At 49.3% G+C, this 25,603-nt stretch overlaps 14 protein-coding genes across 14 annotated transcripts; 6 read left to right on the top strand and 8 right to left on the bottom strand.

Annotated features, from left to right (window-relative positions):
- Nucleotides 1–102: 102 nt before the first annotated feature.
- On the bottom strand, nucleotides 103–1,263 carry An02g10550 (uncharacterized protein; the record flags this gene model as incomplete). Its single annotated transcript, XM_001400147.3, has 4 exons — nucleotides 103–241; nucleotides 318–403; nucleotides 470–946; nucleotides 1,009–1,263. The coding sequence occupies 4 exons, from the start codon at nucleotides 1,261–1,263 to the stop codon at nucleotides 103–105; spliced, it is 957 nt and encodes a 318-aa protein (XP_001400184.1).
- A 179-nt stretch (nucleotides 1,264–1,442) lies between these two features.
- An02g10540 (hypothetical protein) lies at nucleotides 1,443–2,214 on the bottom strand (the record flags this gene model as incomplete). Its single annotated transcript, XM_059746578.1, has 3 exons — nucleotides 1,443–1,630; nucleotides 1,722–1,828; nucleotides 2,054–2,214. 3 exons carry the CDS (start codon nucleotides 2,212–2,214, stop codon nucleotides 1,443–1,445), a joined length of 456 nt encoding a protein of 151 aa, XP_059603487.1.
- A 59-nt stretch (nucleotides 2,215–2,273) lies between these two features.
- Nucleotides 2,274–2,800, top strand: An02g10530 (hypothetical protein; the record flags this gene model as incomplete). Its single annotated transcript, XM_059746577.1, has 3 exons — nucleotides 2,274–2,347; nucleotides 2,492–2,542; nucleotides 2,608–2,800. The coding sequence occupies 3 exons, from the start codon at nucleotides 2,274–2,276 to the stop codon at nucleotides 2,798–2,800; spliced, it is 318 nt and encodes a 105-aa protein (XP_059603486.1).
- Nucleotides 2,801–2,941: 141 nt separating this feature from the next.
- An02g10520 (hypothetical protein) lies at nucleotides 2,942–4,452 on the top strand (the record flags this gene model as incomplete). Its single annotated transcript, XM_059746576.1, has 6 exons — nucleotides 2,942–3,182; nucleotides 3,230–3,352; nucleotides 3,619–3,845; nucleotides 3,930–4,053; nucleotides 4,161–4,238; nucleotides 4,331–4,452. 6 exons carry the CDS (start codon nucleotides 2,942–2,944, stop codon nucleotides 4,450–4,452), a joined length of 915 nt encoding a protein of 304 aa, XP_059603485.1.
- A 659-nt stretch (nucleotides 4,453–5,111) lies between these two features.
- On the bottom strand, nucleotides 5,112–5,308 carry An02g10510 (hypothetical protein; the record flags this gene model as incomplete). Its single annotated transcript, XM_059746575.1, has 2 exons — nucleotides 5,112–5,191; nucleotides 5,248–5,308. 2 exons carry the CDS (start codon nucleotides 5,306–5,308, stop codon nucleotides 5,112–5,114), a joined length of 141 nt encoding a protein of 46 aa, XP_059603484.1.
- A 147-nt stretch (nucleotides 5,309–5,455) lies between these two features.
- On the top strand, nucleotides 5,456–6,360 carry An02g10500 (hypothetical protein; the record flags this gene model as incomplete). The annotated part of the gene is made up of 5 exons (XM_059746574.1): nucleotides 5,456–5,496; nucleotides 5,542–5,589; nucleotides 5,631–5,658; nucleotides 5,742–5,811; nucleotides 6,017–6,360. The coding sequence occupies 5 exons, from the start codon at nucleotides 5,456–5,458 to the stop codon at nucleotides 6,358–6,360; spliced, it is 531 nt and encodes a 176-aa protein (XP_059603483.1).
- Nucleotides 6,361–7,676: 1,316 nt separating this feature from the next.
- Nucleotides 7,677–8,974, bottom strand: An02g10490 (uncharacterized protein; the record flags this gene model as incomplete). The annotated part of the gene is made up of 3 exons (XM_001400141.1): nucleotides 7,677–8,021; nucleotides 8,079–8,532; nucleotides 8,583–8,974. 3 exons carry the CDS (start codon nucleotides 8,972–8,974, stop codon nucleotides 7,677–7,679), a joined length of 1,191 nt encoding a protein of 396 aa, XP_001400178.1.
- Nucleotides 8,975–9,604: 630 nt separating this feature from the next.
- Nucleotides 9,605–10,803, bottom strand: An02g10480 (uncharacterized protein; the record flags this gene model as incomplete). The annotated part of the gene is made up of 3 exons (XM_059746573.1): nucleotides 9,605–9,791; nucleotides 10,103–10,293; nucleotides 10,336–10,803. The coding sequence occupies 3 exons, from the start codon at nucleotides 10,801–10,803 to the stop codon at nucleotides 9,605–9,607; spliced, it is 846 nt and encodes a 281-aa protein (XP_059603482.1).
- A 287-nt stretch (nucleotides 10,804–11,090) lies between these two features.
- On the bottom strand, nucleotides 11,091–12,151 carry An02g10470 (uncharacterized protein; the record flags this gene model as incomplete). The annotated part of the gene is made up of 2 exons (XM_001400139.1): nucleotides 11,091–11,927; nucleotides 11,984–12,151. 2 exons carry the CDS (start codon nucleotides 12,149–12,151, stop codon nucleotides 11,091–11,093), a joined length of 1,005 nt encoding a protein of 334 aa, XP_001400176.1.
- An 820-nt stretch (nucleotides 12,152–12,971) lies between these two features.
- On the top strand, nucleotides 12,972–14,262 carry An02g10460 (uncharacterized protein; the record flags this gene model as incomplete). Its single annotated transcript, XM_059746571.1, has 6 exons — nucleotides 12,972–13,016; nucleotides 13,082–13,170; nucleotides 13,232–13,644; nucleotides 13,708–13,880; nucleotides 13,975–14,050; nucleotides 14,096–14,262. 6 exons carry the CDS (start codon nucleotides 12,972–12,974, stop codon nucleotides 14,260–14,262), a joined length of 963 nt encoding a protein of 320 aa, XP_059603481.1.
- Nucleotides 14,263–15,982: 1,720 nt separating this feature from the next.
- An02g10450 (uncharacterized protein) lies at nucleotides 15,983–18,493 on the bottom strand (the record flags this gene model as incomplete). Its single annotated transcript, XM_001400137.3, has 8 exons — nucleotides 15,983–16,151; nucleotides 16,201–16,285; nucleotides 16,339–16,597; nucleotides 16,647–17,288; nucleotides 17,338–18,085; nucleotides 18,160–18,254; nucleotides 18,330–18,399; nucleotides 18,468–18,493. 8 exons carry the CDS (start codon nucleotides 18,491–18,493, stop codon nucleotides 15,983–15,985), a joined length of 2,094 nt encoding a protein of 697 aa, XP_001400174.1.
- Nucleotides 18,494–19,190: 697 nt separating this feature from the next.
- Nucleotides 19,191–21,273, bottom strand: An02g10440 (uncharacterized protein; the record flags this gene model as incomplete). Its single annotated transcript, XM_001400136.3, has 5 exons — nucleotides 19,191–19,247; nucleotides 19,301–20,197; nucleotides 20,257–20,924; nucleotides 20,987–21,071; nucleotides 21,166–21,273. The coding sequence occupies 5 exons, from the start codon at nucleotides 21,271–21,273 to the stop codon at nucleotides 19,191–19,193; spliced, it is 1,815 nt and encodes a 604-aa protein (XP_001400173.1).
- Nucleotides 21,274–21,295: 22 nt separating this feature from the next.
- An02g10430 (uncharacterized protein) lies at nucleotides 21,296–22,171 on the top strand (the record flags this gene model as incomplete). The annotated part of the gene is made up of 2 exons (XM_059746570.1): nucleotides 21,296–21,464; nucleotides 21,954–22,171. 2 exons carry the CDS (start codon nucleotides 21,296–21,298, stop codon nucleotides 22,169–22,171), a joined length of 387 nt encoding a protein of 128 aa, XP_059603480.1.
- A 144-nt stretch (nucleotides 22,172–22,315) lies between these two features.
- Nucleotides 22,316–24,463, top strand: An02g10420 (uncharacterized protein; the record flags this gene model as incomplete). The annotated part of the gene is made up of 6 exons (XM_059746569.1): nucleotides 22,316–22,672; nucleotides 22,894–23,517; nucleotides 23,575–23,818; nucleotides 24,037–24,060; nucleotides 24,136–24,306; nucleotides 24,345–24,463. The coding sequence occupies 6 exons, from the start codon at nucleotides 22,316–22,318 to the stop codon at nucleotides 24,461–24,463; spliced, it is 1,539 nt and encodes a 512-aa protein (XP_059603479.1).
- Between the last annotated feature and the right edge of the window lie 1,140 nt (nucleotides 24,464–25,603).

Raw genomic sequence — 25,603 nt, 5'->3', positions numbered from 1 at the left:
TAAATACAATCGAACGCAGGTATCATCATGCAAATATTACCGAGCCCATTTCTGGGCCGCCGGTAAAATGTATGTATGTATAGAAGAAGAAGAAGAATGAAATCACGCCACAACAGGCCACCCATCAGTCCAGGTGAGCGTGTTCCAGCCGAACTGGTAGTCATCGACAGCCAGGCCAATGTTCTTGTTGGCATAGTGGTAGTAGACGACAATACCGTGGCTGGTGGTGTTGATGATACCCCTGCAATTGATCATTGTTAGCATGCTTCCCCGTTTGATGTGCGTCAAGCCACAAAAGAAGACAGGGGCAAACTTACTGTCCACCAGGGCCGTAGACATAGTCGTGGCTGGCCAGAACGGTGGTTCCGCCGCTGTTCAGGCATGAAACACCATCCTTGTCGACCTGCAGGCGAAATTAGCATTCCCCCCCCTATTCCTTGAATGTTGATGATTGGCATATAGCACTTACAAAGTTACCCGTTCCAGTCTTGGACCGGCAAACGACAATGCGGTACTCATCGCCCTGGGCAGGCAGGGAGGTCGTGTACCCCTGAGCCTTGCCGGACGAGAAGGTGAGGTAGTAGTAGCCTCCGTACTCGTACAGGTAAGAAGCCTCGATAGCATGGTTCCCCGATGCGTTGTAGGCCAAGTTAGTGGGCGTGCTGCTGCTGGCGCTCAGGGAGTCGGTCATTTCCACCTGGTAGAGACCTTGCCAGTAGGAGCCGAATTGGAGATAGGGGGTGCTGCCAATGGTGATCCAGTTGGGGTCAATGGCGTTGTAAGGGGTGGACGAAGACGAGGTGACACCAATCTCGCCGTGGTCGGTCCAGGAGTCGGCTTCCAGGGTGGTGGAGGTTGCAACTCCAATGGTGGAATCCCGGCTGCCCAGGGTAGAGCTAGCATAGTACATGTAGTATGTGCCATCTACGTAGTGTACGTCCGGAGCCTGCGGGAATGTCAGAACTGCAGATGGCAAGGGTGATGTCCAGGGTTGTCAGTCTGTCTTACCCAAAGGTTGGAGGCATTTCCCACTGTAACGATGGATCCGTTAGGCAGTGCATACCCGAGATCAGTCCAGGGACCAGTGATGGCGCTGGCAGAGGAGATATGGACACCACCACCTGTCGAGAAACGAAAGTAGGTTCCATCCGACACACGGCGAATGACATTGGGGTCGTGTGCCCAGCAGGTTCCCGAGCATGCACCCGGGTCTGAGTAGGCGTTGACCAACGCTACACAAAGAAGCAAGACAAACGAAAGCATAGCGGATAAGGGGGTATCCTCCAGAGGGGAAAAGAAGAAAAGGGAAGAGGAGGGTAAAGGGGAATGGAGGAGGGGAAAAAAAACAAAGAATTGCTGTTTTCTATTCAGCCAGGGTACATTGTCAGTCGAGGGAAGGGCCCTTTATGTACAAATAGCTCGGCCGGTATACATCGGGCCTGTCAATACAATGCTTGCAGAAAAGGTAGCCTTGCAAGTAAGGGCCACGCTAGAGATCCAGCTGAGCTTACGCATGCATTGACCTTCGGGTCATTCTCGTAAATGAGGTAGACTAAAGTCGAGCGATAGTAGGTGTCGACTCCCTTGCTGCAGTGGCCAAGACCAATCACGCCTTCGGAAATAGCTTTAACTTTAGTCGAAGCGACTAGTTGTTAGTGACGACAGTGCTCCATGGGATGTGAGTATATGGCTCATTTCTAATGCCGATTGTTTGCATCGACGTGGAGCCCGTGGCTGAATGCCCGGATGGATCCAGGGCAGGGTTGAGAACCGGCCAGACCTAATCCGTCGGTTACGGGGAGGAAAATCAGGCAACGGAACAAAGCCACTATCAGAGAGAAGCAAAACACAACTGCATGATTTCCCCCGCGTTTGTCGTAGCGAGAGACAGAATAAGCAAAACCGAAATAATGCATAACAAAAAGAAGAAAATACCCAAAAAATAGAAGAAGTAAAAAAAGATTACTTGAAGAAAATATTACGGGCCAGGCAAAGTTTAGGGTATATCTTAATGTTAGGCACCTGATCGATCGGCTGGCCTTCATCACATTACCCTTTTGGGACCCCATGACTCCTCAGGCTCGCTGCATCCGAGAAGTGGTTGACCTCGGATTTCGGGTCTCGAAGAAGCAAGAATCTGCCTGGACCATTCAGGAGCGTCCCCTGGCAGAGTGGGTTGGTTGGTCCCAAGTAAACGAGGCAATAAATGGCCATACTATAAATTTTTGGGTACTGGTTATCCTCGGGCCGCCTCTCCCGTGTCAACTCTTAACATGGACAAGACTGTGTGGCTTTCAAGTACATTTACAAAGTACTATTACTATCAGCCTCCTAGTCTGCCCTGGCAGTGTTTACCCCCCTCTCCCCTTCCACCATCATAGCGTCATCCATTCATTTCCGGCCACATTCTCACCCCCACAAATGCTTGGCCTGACGTGTCAATCAAAGCGCGCTATAGACATGGTGGGTGTGTGTGTGTGTGTGCCAAAAGGCCACAACTTGGAGGTAAAGCAACCGGGCTCTCCGCACTCAGTGATTGGATGTCTGCATACAGATGACGGGCTGAAGGGGAGATTTGGTCGGGTTAGTCTTCTTAGTCTCGCCCAGAGCTCGGCCTAGTGGGCGCCTCCCAGGCATTTCGGAAGGCCATCGGTCGATCATGGACCTCCCCTGCCCAATGGGACTTGATCATCAAGTTGGAGTCCGTGAGCATGGGCGGAACCACCACGAAGCTTGCCATTTACATCGGGATGTCGTGATGGGGATCCCCAGATCTGATGATTCATGGGGAGTCGTCTAGTCCGCCGACTAACAACAGTAGCGTCTTGTCACTACTTCTCTACTAGACTATCTCGAGGATCCTCCGATCAATGTCTCCGCTTGCTAAAGACAACCGCAGTACGGAGTAGATGAAGAAGAATGAGTGCCGTTGGGGACGACAATGAGTGCTGCTACCACGTCGGGGCCAACTCTCCCCCTTGCATGCTATCATCACGATTACTCCGTACACTGCTTGGGTATTTCTGCATCTGTTGGATCGATCCGAAGTGAATTGCACAGCCCGTCGACTAAGATTTTGTCGCTCAAGTTTGCTGGAAATCTCGCAGCCTTGCTACCCCCATTATGTAATCCGGGGGTTTCCCCTCCTCTTGGTTCTCCTCCTCTTCCCGAATGCTGTCCCAGTGGTTGAAGTTGCCATGTGCCGAGACTGACCGGATTTTGAGATCAGACGGTACCATGATCGTCTCACGAGGAGAATGTGGGAGTTGTGGTGGTGCTCCTGAGATGTGCCAGTCGGTTGATGGTGCGACCTGCGCTAAGGATGTCGTGACTGGTCCAAGTCATGGCGGATGTGGGAAAATAGAGAGGAGAGAACGCGATAATAGCAAGCAACACGGAACCTGGTCTATATGCGCAAGAATTATTAATGTTTGCTGGTTTGACAGATTCGAACAAAGAATCAAGACTAGCTATGCGAATATTTTTATTTTTTTTATTTTTATTTTTTTTTATTTTTCCTTTTCTTCCTTTTTCTCTCTTTGGAGGATCCGCTCTCGTGTTTTGCTCCGTTAGTCGCTGCAAGGAGGCCCAGGAAGAAGTAATGATGACCGCATGCAGCTACGAAGATGACTACTGACGGAGGACATCTCACCGAATCTCACGGAGTCAGACCGGATTGCGGTGAACAACACATTGCGATACCTGATTATCTGCGTTGCGGAAATTACCCAAGTGCCTTAATGGTGGTGGCTATTCCCCATCGCGAGCAGAGTTGCAACGATAAGTACGGATTGCGTCTTCTGGAGGATCTCCCACTCGTTCCAGGGACGGCAGCGGATGGGACGGTTTTCCGCGGTGGATAATGGCCGTTCCTCCATTACATGCATGGATTTCTCATATGATAGTCTTGCGGTGGAGAAACTGTGGAGGGTGTTGGTTTTAGGTATTCTCCGAAAACAAACATGGGCGGTATGGCTGCTTATCGTGTTGCGTTTCCGGAAATTTCTCATTCAGGAGAAAGAAGAGGAGAAATCTGGAGAGAGGATCAAAGGGGTGAGTAAATGGCAGAAAAGAATTGGGTATGTTTTTGATTTGACTTTACAAGAGACTTTGCAGCGATCTTGTTTTTGGGGCGTCACAATCGATCGACGGGATCTGAGATGGCCGAGCCACGGTATTTCTTCTGCGTAACGCGACCACCCAGATTGGTGCCGGAGATAACTGGCACCCATGGCTATGTCCGCTGCTGGAGTAGAAAACGGCTCTCTCACCCGCAACCGTAGTGAAGTATACAAAAAGATATCAACTTTCTTTTATGCTGTTCGAATAGACTGCAACGTAACTATTCGAACTATTCCCCCACACATTCCTGAACAGCCATGGCGTCAGCCATCCGTCCTCCGTGGCCATACTAACATGTCACACGACACTACATCCAAGCAAGACAGATAGCCAGATCCAACAATCACAAGAAACAGAACATACAATGGAACAATTCTCAACCAATAACTAACTACAAACCACGAACCCTCCTGATCAACCATAACACACAACTTCCCCCATACTATCTATTTTAAGCACACAAGCACAGACTCCCAAGCAAGGGACACATCAATTACTCGAACTCAACTGTCACTTTCCACGAACCCCTATCAAACTATACCATATCAACACTCCGATTCACCACACAAAATCAAGAGGCAAGAATAGCATTCTACTACGTCCAAAGAAAAGAAAGACAAGTCTCATGCATCCTGCAGGGGCAAATGAGATGCCTCACCACCACAAAGAGCCAAGTAAAGTAAGTAATCTGCAGAGAGGTCGACACGCGTCCAGCACATGGTTGTGGCTCCTTCAAGCTTCTTTTACCCCTGACGATGAAAACTTTGAGGGAGGCGCGTTCCTGCAGTAGTTTTTTGGTCTGTGGCTGCTGTACGTACGTAAGAGGGACTAGATAGGAGAGATGGTACCTGGCAGGTAGGGTGGTGATGGGCAGTGGCGAATCTTGGTAGACCTGCTATATTGGACCGATATTATATTCCTTCGCCGTTTTAGAAGTAGCCTGATTAAGGGATCTGTCTGATAAAGGTATACACAATACTCCATACTCTCTAGTCTCTTGTTCCATGACCAAGGAGGGAGTATACATCTCCCCCTAAAGCAACCAAGCCCAATATCACCCCAATCGCCACTCCCAAAACACCCCACAAACACCCAATTTTCACAAAAGAATTCCTCAATACCCACCTCCAATGTAACCACTGCCTCTACTACCCTCATTTCCCTCATAGGCACTCCCAAAATCCATGAGGGTACTCCCCGATGCCAACCGGACCGCGATGACGCGTCCCCGGTCGACACATCACGAATCGGGTTCCCACAGCCAGAAATAAGCAAATATGATACGGGGATAAATATATCTTGCAGATGTAACCTTATAATTATAATTATAATCATGATTTGCTTGCCTGTTCCATGGTTTTTGTTTTTGCATAAGTATGTTCTTATGTTGTATTAGCTACTTGATGCTGGTTTGTATAGTTTTGGGTTGCCGGTTTCGGGTCGGAGTAATTATAACATTGATTTTATGTAGTGGAAAAGAACTATTGGGGAGTTGCATTTGTTAGTAGGCATACTGTAATAAGACTGTGTTCTACTGTAAGTTGTTTTTGATTGTGGTAATAGTGCGTGCTAACTGTAGTCTTTAAATTTGATAGATAGTTTGTGGATATTGTTGATAGTTTATGATGATGGATGCAGTATGTGCAAACCTGCAGATTAACAATGTAGTGATGATCACAAAAGAGGATAGTATGCTAATAGTCATTCAAGCTTACGGTGCTTACGTTGTGAATCATAAATTTTGCTGAGGAACCAATCGTTATATTGCTTTTATGCGGTCTTTTTTGGATGGATCCTGGTCATTTTTCATGAGTTTGGACAATCTAAATGTACAAATGGCCGGAGGGGCTTAATATGTACTCTAAATCATATAATATGACTTGATTAATGAAAGCGTCTTTCGAGCCTCTCAGATTGCTCTTACATACTACTCTTCCATTTTACATATTACAATTCCATTCAAACTTGACGCTACCCACACTCGCCAGCATACATTTCGTGCAGTCAACAGAGCAGACCTGTCTTCTAGACAATCCTCAGAATCTTCAAACTAGCCCGCGAATATATAACATATCTGCCAAACCGCTATTCAATATGTCCATTCCGATTTTATCGGACAGCATGCCTCGGCTGTCGAGTATGCAGCTATCCTCTTCACCGTCTCCCCATCTCCCCAAATACCGTACTCAACATTATTCACAGCTTCGAAAACAGGCCTTAGATAAGGCTGTCAAATAATTACGAACTGTCTACTTTCGGGGGCCCATCACGCCATATGTAACGCCGATCAACTCAGCTACCGTGATTGCATGTCCATGCATGCAGCTATGCATAATCAAATACTTACTCAGAAGTGGCATCTGTAGATAGAAAGCTCTCTTCTCATAATATAAACATTGCTTGCAATAAATCATCAAAAAAATAAAGTATCCCTGACCTCCCGCATAACTATCTCGATGGTGGATATCATCATAGAACGGCGGTGTCCAGAATGACGACATCCTCTTTCAGCATGAATATTGCAGTTATATTACACACTGCAAGAACTAAAGCAGCTCAAATGCCACATCGTAGGCAGCTCTCACTACCATCACCATTATAGCAACCCTTTTCGTATCCTCGTTGATAATTTCCCCATGCAGACCCGAAAGCGAATAGGCACCCGCGCTAACTGTAAACCTAGATCGACGGACCCGGAAGGGTTCTCGAAAGAAGTGGAAGATTACTAGACTCAGCAGCAAGTAGTATCCGCTAGTATTGTATCCTAACTATAAGTGGTTGGAAAAATACCCTTGTCCGCTTACTATCTATCGCTACCGCTGAAATATCCATACGTGTACATCTAGACCATTATCAAGATAATGGAGGAACGTGTACTCGACTGTTACGCAGAACTATATATGTCAGGGGACCAGTACTTACATAGATATTTCGAAAGGAAAACTCTGATTTACATCTGAGAGGTGCTTTCCTGCTTGCCTACCAGCATGTCAGTTACTGGCTAGGCGCCGCTTTGTAGGTCACTATTACTGGTAGGATAGCAACCTATGGAAATACTATTGTGTCTCGTACTCAACACACTAGAAGCTCTCTGAATCTTAGGAAGGGTTTACCAGGCCTGCCTGTTCTTCGATGTGCTCAAGTCACTGACGACTCCCAGTTGAAGGTGGTGTTAATTCTCTTCGGCAAATGCTAGTGTTGACTACTAGAGGTGCTGTTTTAACATCACATGGCTCTCCGGCTTGATGAATGAGTTTAGATGCCTCATATTCATTGCCGGATGGAATTGAGGAAACGATTATGTGCACTGATTGATATGTTACCTATGTCCTAAGACAAAGGGTGTCTGAATTATTCCCTAAATGTCAATCATAAGAACAAAAGAACAGTCTTCTCATTGAAAGTTCGTAACTGGTATGTTCCTCTATCTATTTATCCGGACCAATAATCGCCATTCGAGTCATCCGCGTCAGCCATTACCTCATTCATGATACAAAAGTTATAATCATAACCAGCAAAAAGCAAGAAACAGTCTCTATACGGAAGCCAACCATCTAACTAGCCTGATATACTTTGAAGCTTTTGAACTCCCAGTACGCCTGAGTGAAGTTGCCAGGGTTGCTGCGGACAAAACTTTCGCATGTACCCGGACAGTGATACTGTTCAGTATAGAATGCCTTGTTACCACCGAGCTGTCCGCAGAGATCGATGTTGGCAATTATACTTTGATTTTTGAAGTGAGAGGGTATATCGCAGTGAGTATTGGGAAAGTCAGCCAATGCAGTCCCCCATGTTGATGGGTCTGGAGTGCTGCTCGAGTTCGAAATGTCGTCGGGAATAGAATCGCGTGAGAAGAACCAAGCTCGGATTCCGGCATCCCGTAGCTCCAGAGCGTAAACCTATTGTCGTCAATATATGCACTGCATGACTCATATCTGTAATAAAGGATGACTTACCCCGCCGCCGTTCTCGTTCATTTCTTGACCGTACGTGCTTGGCGAGCCCTGTACACCACATCCGGCGTTGCTATGCGTGCTGTTGTCGCAGGTCACGTAATTTGGGGTACCGGTTTCCTTTCGCTTGACATTCATTTTACAACCGCTGGTTGTATGCAATGTAACGGCATTTCCCTCGGTGGCCAGGTTGTTCGTCTCAACCACGTCGATTTCTCCGTTTTCAGGCCAGTTGTAGGTATCGGTTAACCACAATGCTGGCCATAGGCCACAGCCATATGGCGTGTGGAGAATGTCGAAGATGAAGAGGCCGCTATCGTAACTTGTTTTTGACTCCAGACGCACAGACTGTCTTCCTTTTGTTGCATTCTTGTTGGATGTGTCCACCTTGAGCACAACGGAGTCTTCGCCAGCATAGGTCAGATTCAAGGAATTTGATGTTGACTGATTTACATATCTGTGTATCGTCAGTTAAGTCTAATACATTGAGGATTGGGATAGCCATACTGGACAAATCCATCAGTGGGATCCTCGCCAGAATAGTAGTTGAACCGGTCAAAGAACGAGTTGCCCGAATACGTGTCCACCAGCTTGTAATCAAGCTTGGAATAGTCGGGATACCCTTTCTTCTTCGTCCCTTCGACTGCACCAACAACGACTGCAATGATGATGACAATGATGACGGCTGCTACAATCAACTTTTTCCGTAGCGACCAGCCGCGAAGGTCGTACCAGGAATACTGAGCGACCGTCTGCTGCGGAGGTATAAATTGCCCGGATCCTGGCGGAGGGGGAGGCCCTGCATGACCGAGATCATCGTCTAATTTGGGAAGCTGACTGGTGGCGCCCCCATACCTGCTGTATTCAGTGCCGGGTGTATAGTACTGCTTATCGGCCATGATGGCCCAAGCTTATCAGATAGAAAGGACACAAGTGATATAATTATAGCAAGAACGAAGTGTATCCAACTATTTTCGCAGTAAACGAATGTATGTAGCTAGCAGAATTGACAATGAAAAGGTTGGGGAGGTGAAATTGAAGTCGCCGGGCGGGATGGTGTCATAAAGATCTGCGAGTCAGACTGGCGTTACCTTAACGATCATGGCCTGATTAGGCAATCAGCAGTCGCAACCGGGAAGTAATCTTTGAACAATTCTATATGCGGAGGTTGCTTCCACGACCGTGCAAAATGTTGGGAGCAAGACGGGACACTGGGAAGAGGCCCCAACGATGAGAAGACTAGTGGCTTGAGGAGATAACTCTGGCTGTCTCTGCTGCTTAATGCTGGATCATTGATAGGCAAGGATGTATTGCGCTGGCTGGGATGTTTCCAGAACAAGAAGCGTATGTTCTGTTTGCACGGTCCCTGACAACGCTTGTCTCAGTTGGGAAGGTGACCCCTGGACCCTGTTCCAGTGCATTAGTCATCGCCATTGATCATTACAGAATATCTTCAAGGTGTTGTTTCGAATAATAGCAGCTGTAGAAAGGAATGCCATTCTGGCTGAAATAATGATATTAATGTTGCTTTAGATCATAAACTGAAAGTTCCATGGCGACCTGTTATCTGTTCTAAATTTAGTGACACGGGCGGCCCCAGCAGTGAACCGAGACAGAAGGGCAGCCAATATGAGGGGAATCCGAAACAAGCCTTCTGTGGGCGAGACACAAAGACTATTGTGGGGTGATATAGCCAAAGCGAGGGGATCATGCAATCTATATGATATTTGTACTCAGTAGAAACAACAAATAATCGATCACTGTAATCTTCAATCGGAGCCAAAATTTGAATCTTCATATTTTCCGACCCCAAAAAAGCACATATGACAATAGCGCGCCCGTGCTGTCAGCCTGACTAGACTAGCCCCAACATGTTGATCAAAGCCCAACATCGCACATTAAATAAGAACATCATCTCCCAAGGCCATTCAGCTACGCCTAAATTGCCAAGCGAACCTGCACCTCAATAGCGCCATGCAGCCTAATCTAGCGTTCAAAAAGGCCAAGCATAGTGCGAAATGACTAACAGCAGCGCTAGTGCCTCTGGGAAATACACCTTGAACCGGCGTGGACTCCAACCTTCATCGTACGGCAGACGCTCTTCGCCAAAGACCGCACGCACATAGTCATCCGGAATACCCTTCGTGACGCCCTTGCCAAAGACACTTCGCAGAGCTGCCACTTCAGAACACGCAACGTAGTGTTCGAATTTTCCAAACTGCAGGTGTGGATTGTCCCTCTGCTGTTCATCAAATCGTACCTTTCGATACCTTCCCATGACTGTGCTGTGAAACTTCCCTTCCTTCGCAGTCCGAAGAAACCGTTTGTATAGGTCAGGGTCTAGGTGGATGCAGTCGCCCAACGCGCGGTCTTGTCGGGTGATTGAGACATCGTGTTCCAAAGCATGAGGACGGCCGACTTGATCGAGGTTGAGCACTGGAATCCCGTCTCTGTTCACTTGTCCCGGGTCGCGTAGTCCAACTTGGGAGCTTCCTGGTGGTCCGTGTTTCGGGTCGTCGGAGTGGATTTGAAAGACACGGCTTACGAGAACAGAGGCTATGTCCAGGCCTAACCCGACATATCGAATGGCCGATTTCAGCTCAGCAGCGGTGATGGACTTTCCGTCGCGCGCGATATAGCCATGGTTGGCGAGTGAGTTGAGTACAGGACATGGAGAACGTAAGTCGTCTGCTCCTGCGGGATGGTACTGGCCCTTCTGGAGCTCCATTCTGCAAGGATACGGAGAGAAAGATGGGGGGAGGGGGGAAATTAGACAGGGTGTGCTTGCTCTCTATATGCATTATGATGGCGGGAGGGGCCTGGAATGGTCAGCCTAGACTTGGGAACGGGTGACTGCGGCGCCTCGATCACGAGCATCGCAGCCCCCTGGAATACGACATCCTTCAAGCCCGGTTTTGATTCACGCATCAACCCTGTCCGTCCAGTCAAGGTCAGCTGGGTCTATCGTACACTCATCTATGATAAATCCTGTTGAGGAACCCCAGCAGGTATCTTTCAGGTGCATCTATCCACAAACTCTTCAAGCATCTTGTTCAGCTCGTGCTCCCTCTCCCAGCCCAGCATATGGCCGCTGCCTTCAAAGACCTTCCATTGGATTCCGTCACCGATCTCCTCGCGTATTATTTCCCCATGGAGGAAGGTCAGCATCAAGTCTCTGGTGCCGTGGCACACGAAGATCCGCTCCCTCCCCACTTGATCTCCCAAAGATTTGAGCTGCTCCGCTGACTTGTGATGGAAATAGCAGGCCAACACCTGCATCATGAATCCTTTCTTCGTATGCGCTTCGGTGTCAGCCCGCTTATGCAACATACCAGCAGCAAACCGATCACGCTTGGTGGGAAAGTTCATCGCCGGGTCCTCGTACTCCGTGTCTGGTTCGGCGAGGAAGTCCTCGGGGAAGAGACTCCTTGCCATCCTCTCGAGCTCGATATCGACATGGCGGGGAATGAACATGCCTGCCCGTTCGCGCAAGTTCTCGAAGAATGGACCTGTCCGAACCAGGCGCGGAGCGGTACAGCAGAGGGTCAGGCTCAATAGGCGATCCGGAATGAGCATTCCAATCTCTTGAGCGATCATGCCACCCATACTAGCACCGATGACATGGATCGATCGTTCAGGAGGAGCAGCAAGGTCGACCCAGCCCAGCGAGGCGACCAGGTCTACTACATCTCGAGCCATCTCGGACGTGGAGTAGTAAGAGATCGGCTTGTCCGACCGGCCGACTCCACGATTGTCAAAAACCAGGCAAGAATATTTGGAAGCATGCTGGTGACCAAAGTATTTGGTCTGACGCCTCCAGTCCTTGAGACTTGCATTGAGACCCATTACCCACTGCGACCCATGTCAGTACCATCGCACAGAGAGGTCATGAAATAGTTCATACTTACCACGAGCTTCACTGGGCCAGAGCCATGGATCTCATAGTGAATGTTCAGGGGCCCTCCTCGCCTGTTTTGCGCCACAGTACATGATCCGGACGTTGTGGCAGGGAGGTTATAATTGACGGTACTGTATGCGGAATGTTTGATGACTTCCTCGGCAAGGAGTGGTGCCATGTCTTCTAATTCTATCTGCGGTCTAAACTTGGAGGGTTGTGATCAAGAAAAGGATTCCAGAGGATATGGGCGTGGACCATGTCAGAACTGGGCAGCTCCTCACATGTCCCGTTTTCTTTTTCTTGGCAGGAGTCATCCGAGGCCGCCGTGTGATCCATCTGTTCCTGTCGATGATCTCACTTCCCGCTTTCGTGTTGCTTGTGTTACCCACCAGCTGACTGAGCGCAGGCGGCGTCATATTATTCATATGCAATAGAGAATTGTGCGGGGATTTCTCTATGAATTACAATAGATACAACTTCAATCCGTTGCATCTGTATGGCTAGATACCGATAATCTGCGACCATGGCAGAGCGCTTTTGTGGCATTGACATGCAATCTATCGCTCAATAGTAAATTGCACTCAATTTATGCCTGGCTCCCAACACATAAGTTTTATACAGTGATGACCAATACCTCGACTTGAGCTTCGTCATGGAGCTCTTCTGTGGCGTTTCAAACTTGACGCGCCCGATACTCTTCTAAACATGCCAACCAAGGAATAGTCTATGAAATTAAATAAACATCTTTAACAACTACGTGAAGCCTCTTCGCATCCATTTCGGCTAAGCATTGTAGTAATGAGTAAATAGGTAGACAGTGCAGCGGAGATCTTTAGATTTCGTAACGTTATCACTGCTTATCGGTCCAACTTGACTCCAACACCATGCGGGGTGTCGCTGACCCACCATCTCCAACTCGACAATTGCATAACATCCCCTCTGCTCCCTACTATCCCCACGAGGCAGAGAGTGATACTCAGGTTTATATTTAAATCACAATGGCATCAATTCGCCGCGTCGCCGTCATTCAATGGAACATCAAGGTACGCAATGCCTCCTCCCCCACCCAAATTTCCAATCTTCTGCACAGCCAATCTAATAATTCCAGGACCTCGCCATCGACGAGAACCACCGAGAAGCATGCGCCTACATCCGTGATGCCGCATCCCAGGGTGCCGAACTTGCCGTTCTCCCAGAGTACTACACCCTCTTCCCCCCTCCTCAACCCTACACTCACTAACGAATCTCCAAAACATAGATACCACTTAACCGGCTGGGCCCCCTCCGACCCATCCTGGACTGCTCTCGCCTCTAAAACGACCCCCTACCTCGAAGCCTACCAGTCTCTTGCCCGCGAGCTCAGTATCTGCATTGTCCCCGGCACTATCGTCGAACACCATGGCCCCTCCCCGAACGAACAACAACAACCAGTCCTCTACAACACCGCCTACTTCATCTCCAACGACGGGAGTATCCTAGGCCACTACCGCAAGAAAAATATCTGGCACCCTGAACGTCCCTACCTTACCTCTTCCGGACATGATCCTCATGAAGTGTTCGATACGCCTATCGGAAAGGTGGGGTTGCTTATCTGCTGGGATCTGGCGTTTCCGGAGGCGTTCCGGGAATTGATCTGTAAGGGGGCGGAGATTGTGGTTATACCTACTTATTGTAAGATGCAGCTTTTGTTTTATTGTATTGAGCATATGCTAAATATACTACTTGTGAAAACAGGGAGCAAATACGACGCCTCTCCAGCTGCACTCCAACACAATCCCAATTCTGAAGCTCTCTTCCTTGAGACGACGCTCACGGCGCGATGCTTCGAGAATACCTGCGGAATTATCTTTGCCAATGTGGCGAGGGGAAAGCAAGACGAAAGTGATCGATTCTTGGGTCTTTCGAGGGTATGTCTGCCCATTGTGGGGACTGTGGGTGCCATGGGGGATGAGGAGGGCGTGATGGTGGTGGATATGGATATGGGGGTGGTGAAGATTGCAGAGGAAAATTACCGTGTCAGGGAGGATCTGGCAGGGGAAGGGTGGTATTATACGTATCGGCATCAGAGGTGATTCAAGTGAGTTATCATGACTGTACAATGCTATACAAAATCAATATATAGACAGAGATGAAACCAAGTTTATCTCTCAAGATACAGCGTCCTTTTTCCTTGCTTCCATTCTTGCTCCTCCTGGCGAAGTCATTTTTCTGGAGCTTTTCATTATCCCCCGTGACCCCTTCATTGATCTTCGCCTTGAGAGAATAATGCGCGGTGATCATCTCTCCTAGCAGTCAAGATCCATAGAAGCGTCTAAGATGATCACACAACCATCCTTGATGTCCGCTTCGTGGCACACTGAAGCCAAGCACAACAGCGGGAGGTTCTCGAAAGTAGCAGGATAGAAAAACACCATAGGTGGTAGCAGATAGAACCAGATGGTCCATTCTTCCTGATCCAGACGCCGCCACGTCTTTCTCACTTTCTTCCTTTCTTCTCTTCCATAGTTGCTGCCACTCATCGAATGTCTCGCGCTACTATCTAGCCTATACTTAGCAGTTAGCCGAGTCCAACTCTGTACTCTCACTAGAAATGAGAACGGGGTATAGTGAGTTGGGAGGGAGATGGCTGGCTTACCTGGTCTCCATCTCCAGTATAGTGGCAAGATAGTAGACCTAATAGGGAACATTCAGTCTCCCATTTTCTTTTCCCACCCCAGCCACATCAAAACGTGTGCGCTTCTTCGGTAACCCGATAATTGCACACCGGTTGCTAGAACTTCACGCCCCGGAGGAAGATCATCTTGATTTGGGATTTTTCTTCACTCGAGAGTGGGTTATATGCATGTAGAAGATGAAGTCGAAGAGAATATCAGAGAAGGATATTCTCGAGCCTGAATGGTGAGAGGAAAGATGCTGCATACTTGAAGATGTCGAATATGAAATAGAAGATGAAGTCCTTGACTTCCACGAGAGCAGAATCGAGGATTATATATATACCCATCCCACCCCGGTGGGTTTCCAGTGACCCTTCCATCATCTCATTCACATTTTATCTGTCCCATTCGTCACTCACAAGGCCATCATAGTGCATCGTATGCTAGAATAGTTCCAGAGCATATCGGTAACTAGTACGATGCTTGACTTGCTGATACTTCACCAACTGGGCATCACCAAGGTATATTATTTATAGCAGCTTTGCGACGGGTTCATCCTCTTATCATTTAGTCGGTAAAAATCCAATCACTTGATGGCTACCTTCTTGCTCAAGCAGGTGCCAGTGGCAATTCCCGGACATGTCTCTCTCCTATGCGGGGAATGCCCATGTAACAGTAATCTTATTCACCTCCCACTAGACATCACAAATGTACAGAAGATGAGTTGTATGATGGGTGAAGAATTAACAACGCTGATTGGTTGTTCAACAATGTAATTAGCTGTGAATAGTAATACTACTAGTATCCACTTGACACACTAATAGCTGATTTGGTATAGCGTCTCCAGTAATGATCTGTGGCGGGTTGTTATCAGGATCACATTAATCAAATTGTGTCAATGAGGTGAAAGGGGCGGGTTAGGTACTTGGATATTCATTACATTCTTTATCGATATTCACTTTATACATCATTCGGCGATACAATTCAAGGGGTCTTAATTTCAGTGACTACTCTATTGATTCATTGTACTAAAGCACCGCCGTACAGCACTACTATACATCATGGCACTGACTGCTAAGCTGCAACCGTCTGAATTCTAAAGGGGGAGAAGAAGAGAAAAAACCACAATCATCCACAATCATTAGGCGATACAAAGTCGTGAAAATCTTGGCCAAACCTGTCGTCCAGTCTTACCACATGCGGCCGTGGAACCCTGGCATCAGAAGAAAGTATAAACATAAGGCATAAACTCCTCCGAGACAGAACCCCCATAACACGGGCCCCAGCATGATATCACTGAACGGGAACGCAACCGGGTGTATAGATCAAAACTAACCATCCAACAACTCCGTCCCTTATTGAACCTGGCTGACGATCTCGCTGGCCCGGGAAAGGCTCTCCACCATCTGCTGGCACTCTTTCCGCCGGCGGACCGTGTAGTCGCTTTCCTTCAGCAGGTCGTCCAGCTCGCTGTTGCGGTACATGTTCTCGAGGAGCTCGCGCTGCATCTCGTCCTTGGTGAACCTGAAACAGGGTTAGTGGTGGATATGTGGGCAAGGCGTAGGATACATACTGGACGAGAGTGTACATGATGGCCTTGGGCACCATGTCAATCATAGTCCGCTTCACAATGTTGAAGTAAGAGGTAATCAGGAGCTCTGTTGATTCGTTAGTATCCAACCTCTCCATCAAGCAGTTCCGCTGCACTTACTGACGACCTCAACCTCCACGCTCTCCCGCTCCGACAAAGAGGCAGACGCCTTCAGGGTCGGCGGTGGCGGCTCCATGGCAGCCATCTTCTTCTTGTTCTTCGAAGCCCAGAAGCTGCCGAAGAATCCACCGGAGTTGTTGTTGTCCACAGGAACCTCAACCGACGGGCTGTTCGCTCGCGGGGGCAGAGGCTTGCCAGTCTTAGGGTCCACTTGAGTAGGCTTGCCTGCGGTTTGACGCTCATTGACGATAGTCATAGCCTATTCAATCAGTACACTGTAGGTATCGTAGAATGTCAGTGGCACTTACGCGGTGTCCGTTCAGGAAATCAGGGTGACCCGTGTTGATGTAGCATGCCTCCATATTGACCAAGTCGCGCACAAGCTTGTTGGTCGGCTCCATGGACTTCTTGAAGAAGCCAATAACGACCGCGTGGAACTTCTCCTTCAGCATAGGGTACCGCCGGAACAGCGACTTGTTCAGGAGCTGACCCAGGATGCGGACCAGTTCGTCGTAGACCAGCGAGATACACTTCAAGCTGGGGTCCTCCAAGCGCTTGATTTGCTGCTTCACGATGAGTTCGAAAGCAGTGGTGCCCACAAACAGTGCTGGTGAGGGACCAGAGGAGTTGTAGAGGATGGTGCGAATATCAATGTCCTTCACATGGTCGAATGGGTCGACGGCCTTAATACCATTGGAGTAGAGCTCATGGAAGACGAAGCTGATACGAGCACCACCGGACAGCTCGATACTGGACAGCTCCTGGTTGCTTCCCTCCAACACCGTGCGGTACTCGTTGCTGAACTCCGTGATGATGTTGAGGACGATATTGGCACTGTTTCCGAGCATCGAGTCACCGAGCTGTGACAGTTCCGAGGAATACTTCTGAAGGGAGGACGAAATGCGCGCTTTAATATCGGGAAGGGTTTGCTTAATGTGCATCATAAGGATCTACCAACGTCAGTTCGAGTTCTCAGACCACATTGTCAAAGAAACGTACAAGGTTCAGTTTCCGGGCGAGATAAGGAGTTCCGCAGTACGAGGACTTGTTGCGATAAGCCTTGTGACCCTCGAAGAAGTTCTTCTCGTGCTCCAGGGCATATGCGATAGGCCGCTTGTTCTCAATATCACGCTGACCACGGTTGACGACCGGAACATAACCCAGACGCAGAGGGATAATCCTGCCCGCAAGAATATCCACAACATCGGTACCCTCGTCCATCAAATCGACCTTGGTCAACACACCGATCGTGCGTTGACCCTCCGGGTCGACCTCCCGCGCCAGTTTCAGACCATCCGAGTTTGCCAGATCCTGGTTGGCGGAAGTGACAGCCAAGATGATAGCGTTCGGCTTGCTGATGTACTTCAAAACCATGTCACGGATCTGACGCTCGATATCCTTGGGCTGATCTCCCACGGGGACCTTGGTCAGACCGGGCAAGTCGACGAGTGTGAGGGTCAAGACATTAGGCGAGTAGATTCGCAAGTTGATAGGAGCGGGCGAGATACCGGCATTGCGACCGACCTTGGACTCGGTTTCGCGCACAATCTCCTCGCGGATCTTGTTGAAATCGTAGAACTTTTGGCCGGGGATGTGAAGAAACTCGCCGTACTCGTCTATGTTGGCCTCCTTATCCGTCGTCTCCAGGGCCTCCTCCTTCACACCGTTTGTTTGCGAACCAGCGGGCCTGTTGATAAGTTGCAGTACGAGGGGTCTCCGAGTGACAATTCCAGAACCACGAGGCAGGCTAGGCAACGACAAGAACGCCGGTTAGACTGCTGCGACCAGACAAGGAACGAAGGGAGCATGTAGACCACTTACAAATCCCGGCCAACAATGTTCTCTAGGACGGAACTCTTTCCACTTGACTGCGAACCGACGACGGCAATCTGGGGCAGATCGATGGGGTTCTGAACCTAAACGGAACAGGCGGTGTCAGTTCGGCGGAGGGGCTGCGATGCAGGAGAGCTCCACGGGAGGGGATGACTTACTCCAACCGTCGCAAAGACATCCTGCAGCTTGTTCACCAGCGAGATCAAGCTGGGGTCGTTGACATTTATCCTGCGGGCACGATGAGGTCAGTCAGGCGAATCGGAGGTACAAGCATGAGGGACCAGGGGGTTGCGCACGAGAAGCCAGTAGTCGGGCTTGCCATGGCTGGCAACGAGGAATAGGGGATGGACGCTCCAAATTAATAAAAGCAGTAAATATAAGAGAAAGAAAGCAACAGTCTAGACAATGTCCGGGGAGCGATTGTCCGTTCAAGGGGGGGGGGGATGTAGACCAGAATGCGTGGAGGATGTTTGGGGGGGGTGGATTGAAAGGGAAGAGAGCGAGCGAAGGCGGGAAGGGCCAAGTGGAGAGTTTCGCTTCGGTCCAGATCAGAGCAATCGATAGCAGCGATACGGCGGCCTGCACTGCCTGTCTGCCTGCCAAACGATCAGTAGTAGACGTCTACCCACCGAACCGGGACCCTGACAGTGGCAAATGGAAGTGCGACAAACGGGCTTCCCGACTGTGGATGGAGGTACCCGATGGACCACACATTGGGAATCCCTACAGTGAGAGCGAATTGGCAAGGCCGCGTCATGTGGATTTGGCCACCCGAAAGCGGCCAGACAATGACTACTTCCAGCAAATGACTGAATGATGCTGCCTGACTGACTCACGCACAACACGACTCCTAACTACTTGATTCTTGCTTTCGATATAGTGGAAGCTTCTCGAAACTGAATTCTTCTTCAAGGCAACGGCAATAACTACATATACTTGGGAATTTGCTATGCTACAAGCTCGGGAAAATAAAATAGACAGCACGCCTCCCCGGGCTACCCCGGTGAATATGTCCTCCTCTACTCATCCGACACCGAAGCAAACCGCTCCGACATTTGCTGGAGGATCTTCTCGTACTGCAAACAGAGTTAGAACACAGAATAGCTAAGAGCGGTGGCATCTGGCTTACCTTCTCGGAAACTTCCGCTTCGTTGCTCGGCACCTCGAACTTCATACCCCGGAGCGCGCTCTGAATGTCGGTAGTGGCGTCGCGAACCTTGGACCAGTTCTGGCCCTGGGCAACAGCCTTCTGGGCTTCATCGTGGTAGCCCATGAACGCCTTCATCATGTACTCGGTCTTCCACAGCGGGCAGAACTGATCGTAGTCACTGTAACCGTTCTGCTGCAGGAAGTCATCCTTGACCATGGCCGCCACATCCAGAGTAATCTTGTCAGAGTCACCCAGAGCTGCCTTACCAACCAGCTGCACGACCTGGTCCAGATCCTCCGACTTGGTCAGAAGCTCTCTGACCTGGTCACGCAGGCGAGGGAACTCGGGATGATGCTTCTCGTAGTACCGGTCCAGAACCGTCGTGTACTTGCTGTAAGAGATCGATGTGTTGATCGACGGGAAATGTTTACGTTGAGCCAACTTCTTGTCCAGACCCCAGAACACCTGGACGATACCCAGGGTACTACTGGTGACGGGATCAGAGAAGTCACCACCCGGAGGGCTGACGGCAGCTACAATACTGACACTACCAATTCTCTCGGGGCTACCCAAGGCGTTACTCTTACCGGCACGCTCGTAGAAGGAAGCCAGCTTGGCACCCAGGTAGGCAGGGAAACCCTGATCAGCCGGCATCTCTCCCAGACGACCGGAAATTTCACGAAGAGCCTCAGCCCAGCGGGAACTGGAGTCCGCCATCATAGCCACGTTCTTGCCCTGGTCACGGAAGTATTCGGCGATCGTGATACCGGTGTAGATGGACGCCTCACGGGCGGCGACAGGCATGTTGGAGGTGTTGGCGATCAAGCAGGTACGCTTCATGATGGGTTCTTTGCGGCCATCGACGTCGATAGAAAGCTATTAATATTGCGTTCGCTCGTTAGTCATGAAGATTTACTGTAGGACGGGGCACTAACTTCGGGGAAATCCATCAACACTTCAGCCATCTCGTTACCACGCTCACCACAACCGACGTAGACAATGATATCACTGTTGGAGAATTTGGAGACACTCTGCGAAATGACAGTCTTTCCACATCCGAAGGCACCGGGGATACAGACAGTACCACCCTGGACACTGGGGAAGAGAGAGTCCAGCACACGTTGACCGACGATGAAAGGAGCGTCCGACGAGAGCTTCTCGTTGACCGGTCTGGGCACACGGACAGGCCAGGTGTGCATCATACTGTGTTCCGTCTTCACTCCATTGAACTCGATTTCCAGCAGCTTCTCCTCAACAGTGTAGCTTCCAGCTTCGGCTATGCGGGTGATGGTACCCCTCGCGCGGGGAGGGAGGATGATCTTGTGGTCGTTCACCAAGCTGTTCTCGAAAACGGTACCCCAGATGTCACCACCGGTGATGTGATCGCCGACCTTGTACTTGCCGGGCGTGAAGTCCCACTTCTTCTCACGGTCCAAGGCGTTGACCGCAATACCACGTGGGATGTAGATACCCTTGGACTGGTCGGAAATCGCCTTCAGGGGCCGCTGAATACCATCGTAGATCGTTTCCATCAAACCGGGGCCCAGCTCGACCGAAAGGGGCTTTCCTGTCCGTGTAACGGGGTCGCCGACCGTCAAACCAGCTAAAGAGAGTTGCAGTTAGACGAGGGTGTTGTGGAAAGACAGGACGAGTTGGTGGGTGTACCTGTCTCCTCGTATACCTGAATAGTGGCCTTATCGCCATCGATCCGAATAACTTCTCCGACCAGCTGGTCATGACCAACACGGCACTACAGTCGATGCCCGGAGTTAGCGATCGGTATTTGCAGATGCGTAAACCTAGAAGCGCAGTATATATCGACGAAGAAACACATGGAAGCATACCAGCTCGTACATGGCACAGCCGATCATATGCTCGGCCACGACGACGGGACCGGAGACGGAGAAGACGGAACCATGCTGGCTCTCGCCAGCATCAGCGGAGGGGGCCATGGTGCGTGAAGCAGGGAGGTGAATGACAGGAGTGGACAGCGCGGGGGAGGGGGAGGGATGGATGGGGGAAGGAGGAGAAGAGGAGGAGAAGGAGCTGTCGCTGCAGGATGATGAAGTGGGCGACACGGGGAGCGGTGGCAGTTGCGGGCTGTCTAGTCCAGGCGGTGATGACGACCTCGAACCGACTGGCTGTTCGTCTCCTTCGTGATGTGCAATTAAATCAAGCAGCGAGGGGCGTGCTTTGAGTCGTCGCACGCCTAATCCTAGCATTCGCTCAGAGAATCATAATATTAATACAATATCTAGAAGATTGACAATCTGGAAGCATCAACTAGTGGCCCCTGATGGGCGATTGCCCGTGTGGTCCTTGCGGTGTTGCCTGTGTTTACTCAGCCCGCCTTATCGAAACGGTGCCGCCTGCTTTTTGGTCTCTCCACATTTAATGTTGAGCAACCGGCATCATCATCATCATATCCACCTCTCTACTAAGTTTGGTGGGAAGCCCATTGTAACAGTTTTTGGAGACATTTCAGTGGTTGTAGGACTTTGTTGAACCAACAAGAGGATGCTTCCCACCCAGAATAGCTTCTGACAATGGGGATCATCAAACCCATCCCTAAAACGCTACACCAAACGCCCAAGTTGCCCATCCCAAGGCCTTGCTACGCTCTGGAAGTGAGCTCCCCGTATGATCATGCTCCTTTATCAATGTTCAACTACTCCGCATACTGCCCCTCGCGAATTCCAAGCCTCTTACGTTGTCTGCTTGCCTGACGGGCCCTTGACAGGTTTCCGTATTGATCCCATGGAAACTTCGCCCTATGGACCAGCTCATTCGCCCGGGAACCATTTCATCAAAAGACCGAAGATTTCGTCGTCTGGTCAAGGAACCCCCTGATACAAGTAGAAGACAAGTGACGTGATGGCCACTCCGCCAGATGTAGATAAAAGATTCAAAGGCACGCATGCTCAACCATCCAACTTTTCTTGGGGCCCATTTGTTGGCCCTTTTATGAAGGTACATGTATAAATATCATCAGAAATGGACTCATCAAAAATTTACAGCTATTGGGACCATACTTTTGCATGGACGCCCCTTCACCAGACGAGGGAACAGTTACGATCGAAGAGGCTCACCTATGACAGGCTTGGGGATGAATGTATCAAACAGCTCAATGCTATCGGCCGTCATTTAGTTACACAAGACAGGGTAAACGATCCAGACAGGAAGTTACCGGACCCGGACGTGTACATCCTGCTGAAGGAACACGCAAGAGATGATCCGAAGCTTGGTGAACTCTGGGCACAAGTCAACACAGTGCCGGATTGGGTCGATTGGCAGCAAATTAAACGGGGACAAGAGGTGTTCTTCCGTTACGGTCTTCCCATTCTGAACGTGGTAAGTCCAGCAAACAAGAACTCCAGGTATGAGCACTGAGAAATGCCAGCTGAACTTCGAAAGCCTCTTGGGCGGCATGTTAGTCTCTCTGCAAAAGGTCCTCCCCCAGCTTCAGCTTATTCCTACTTAGGGGCTCACCAAGTGTCGTTACGGCCTTGGCCAGATGTGGAGGCTTCAACAATATATACGTTGTGCGGAAGCGACTATTGGAGACCCTACAGTTTATCCTCCAGATCTCTGAATCTGTTGACGCAATGAAGCCAGGTGGGGTTGGTAATATCTCATCCATCCGCGTTCGGCTGCTGCATGCATATCTTCGTACCTTAATTTGTACTCGGGAAAGATATGACACTGGGAGATACGGAGTCCCTATAAACGACCTTGACAGTGCTGCAACGATTAGCAGTTTCTCATCCGTCATCATCTGGCTCGGCCTCCCCCGGCAAGGTATCTGGCTCCGCAAGCAGGAGATAGACGATTACTTAGCTCTCTGGAGACTGGTAGCCTACTACTTGGGAGTTCCAGACGAGCCTTTTGCTAGCCAGCAAACCGCGCGAGCGCTGATGGAGTCTCTCCTTGTATCGGAACTAGATCCTACCAACACTGGTAGATTCCTAGCTCGTAACATACTCAACGGCTTGGAGAACAGAGCCCCAGCGCATGCTTCAATGGGGTTTATGGAGGCTATGGTTCGACAACTAAATGGGAAACAACTCTCTGACGGCCTTCATATTCCTCAGCCCAAACTGTACTATCGGGTTCTGATATACGGGTACTGCTTCTTTGTCATGGCTTTAGCGTATGGCACCCGGTGGTTTCCGAAGCTCGATCAAAGGTTTATCGCGGTACGTCTGTATTCTCGTGGTGTGATCCTTAGCGCCTTGTGCACTGACTTAGACCAGTATCGTCGTCGATACTATTACACCATGATAACCGACCGAGAGAAAGGGCTTGGGGGCGAGTCATTTTTTGACTTCGTATACAAGCCATCTTATGCAGGGCCGCTCTATAAAGCAGTGACGGTCAAGGAGGAAGAAACAATCCCGAAAACATCGCGACGCGGCATTGAAGCACTAGCCCGGCTGGGTCTTGTGGCTGCATTTATTACTGCTGTGACTCTGCTCAGTGGGAGTATTTATGTGTTTCGTATGGTCATGCGAGTATTCTTTTCACAAATATGAAATCAATAGGATTAGGATGTGTACAGTATCCCTGTGCGTTGTATATGTATAGACCCGACCCGTTATCGTACCTCATCGCCCCACTATGACGTTATTGACCCCAGAGAACTGAAAGACCTCGGGCAACATCAGTTGCACACTTACTACCAGTTACATCGAAACACAGCATACTAAGTGATGCAGTGTTCCTTACGCAGCAAGGTAAAGGTATGTGAAACACCAAAGTACTCCTACCCCTTACTATCACCGCTACAACATACCCGACACTACAATATGCACTAGTTCTACCCCCAGCGCAAGAACAACTCGGTTCATATATGTTCAGTTCATTTCAATTCATAATAGCATCCACAACATTATCACCTATACCTCCATCCTCAAATAACTTCACTCGGGAAGTCGGTAAAAAGGTAGGCATCGAAAATCAATTTACTTCTATACACACATACCACCGTTAGCATTCCACCCCACAAAATACAAACAAATGATAGGAATAACCACATACCCCACACTCCTTGCAAGTGCAAGACTGTCCACAAGTGCAGGAACTCGGTCCGCTGCAACCGCAAGTGTTTCCGGATCCGCAACCACAGCCCATATTGAAGATTAGGTTTGGATAAAGTAGGAGGAGAGGGACAAAAGTGTAGCTAGTGATTGGTAGTCTTGGATGGTGCAATATCTTTGTCTTCTGAATGGTTGAATAAGACGAGATGAGAACCTTGGGGGTGAGCAGTCCCAGCTATATATAGCTTTGCTCTGGATGGCGGGGGAGGAGGGGAAGTCCTCGGATGAGCGATAAAGTCATCATGAGGTCAGGTGCAGGGGAGCGGAGCGGATCGGGTCGGTTATGTCATTATGAGATTGGGGGACTGGACTGTTAGTCATTGGATGATGGAGACTATTGGTATTATTTATCGGATAAGATTTGCAGGTTTACTAAGTATCTGTGAGGTTTAAGAGGTTTGAGGGGGTGTAGATGGATCTTTGGATACTATACTTTGATATTTGGTGGGTTGTGTTGAGTAAGTAGTAGTAGTATATGTACAATATGTGGAATTGGGCAAGAGAATCCACTAAATTGGATGCTTCCACTAGAGACTTACGATAGATGTATATCCAGGATAAAGCAGTGCACTTACTGCTTGTCTGTCTCCGTCTGTCCCTCTGCGTGACATCCTGTTTCGATGGTTATTGTGGCTGGTCTAGACTGTTGCTGGTTTCGGTTGCTTGTCTGACTGTCACGGATTCTGTTCCCGGTCCATTGCAGTGAAGCTAAGGGTCTAAGCTTATTCATGTCTCTACTTACTGTGGAGGTTAAAGTGATTTTGCAGGGCTTCCAATCTGGCGCCTTTAATTCCTTTGTTGTTAGCCTACGGTATCCCGACGTTTCAGTTGCTATATAATGGGAGATCTACCAATTGTCCGACATCCTCATCTTTACTGCACGACTCCACTGTCTGGTCCCCACTAGACCAAGCGCTCCTGTCTGGATACTCTGAGTTCAGATAGTGTGAACCGATCCTAGGGATTCATTTGCTCTGCAGAATATGGGCCCCTAAATAACAAGAAGAACTTTGAACGATGTAAACCCTGGCCCGCGAATTCGACGCCGGCCCACAAATTCATACTTTCTTCGGAGTAAATCATAGAAACCCAAACTCCTGGCTAGATCCATCCACTGTTCGTAGACGCCATGTATGGTGAATAATGAACTATAATCCTCTAACATAGGGATAAGTGAAGGCTGGGT

This window comes from Aspergillus niger, assembly GCF_000002855.4.
Source record: "Aspergillus niger supercontig An02".
Taxonomy (NCBI): domain Eukaryota; kingdom Fungi; phylum Ascomycota; class Eurotiomycetes; order Eurotiales; family Aspergillaceae; genus Aspergillus; species Aspergillus niger.
This window is presented reverse-complemented; position numbering and strand designations above follow the sequence as displayed.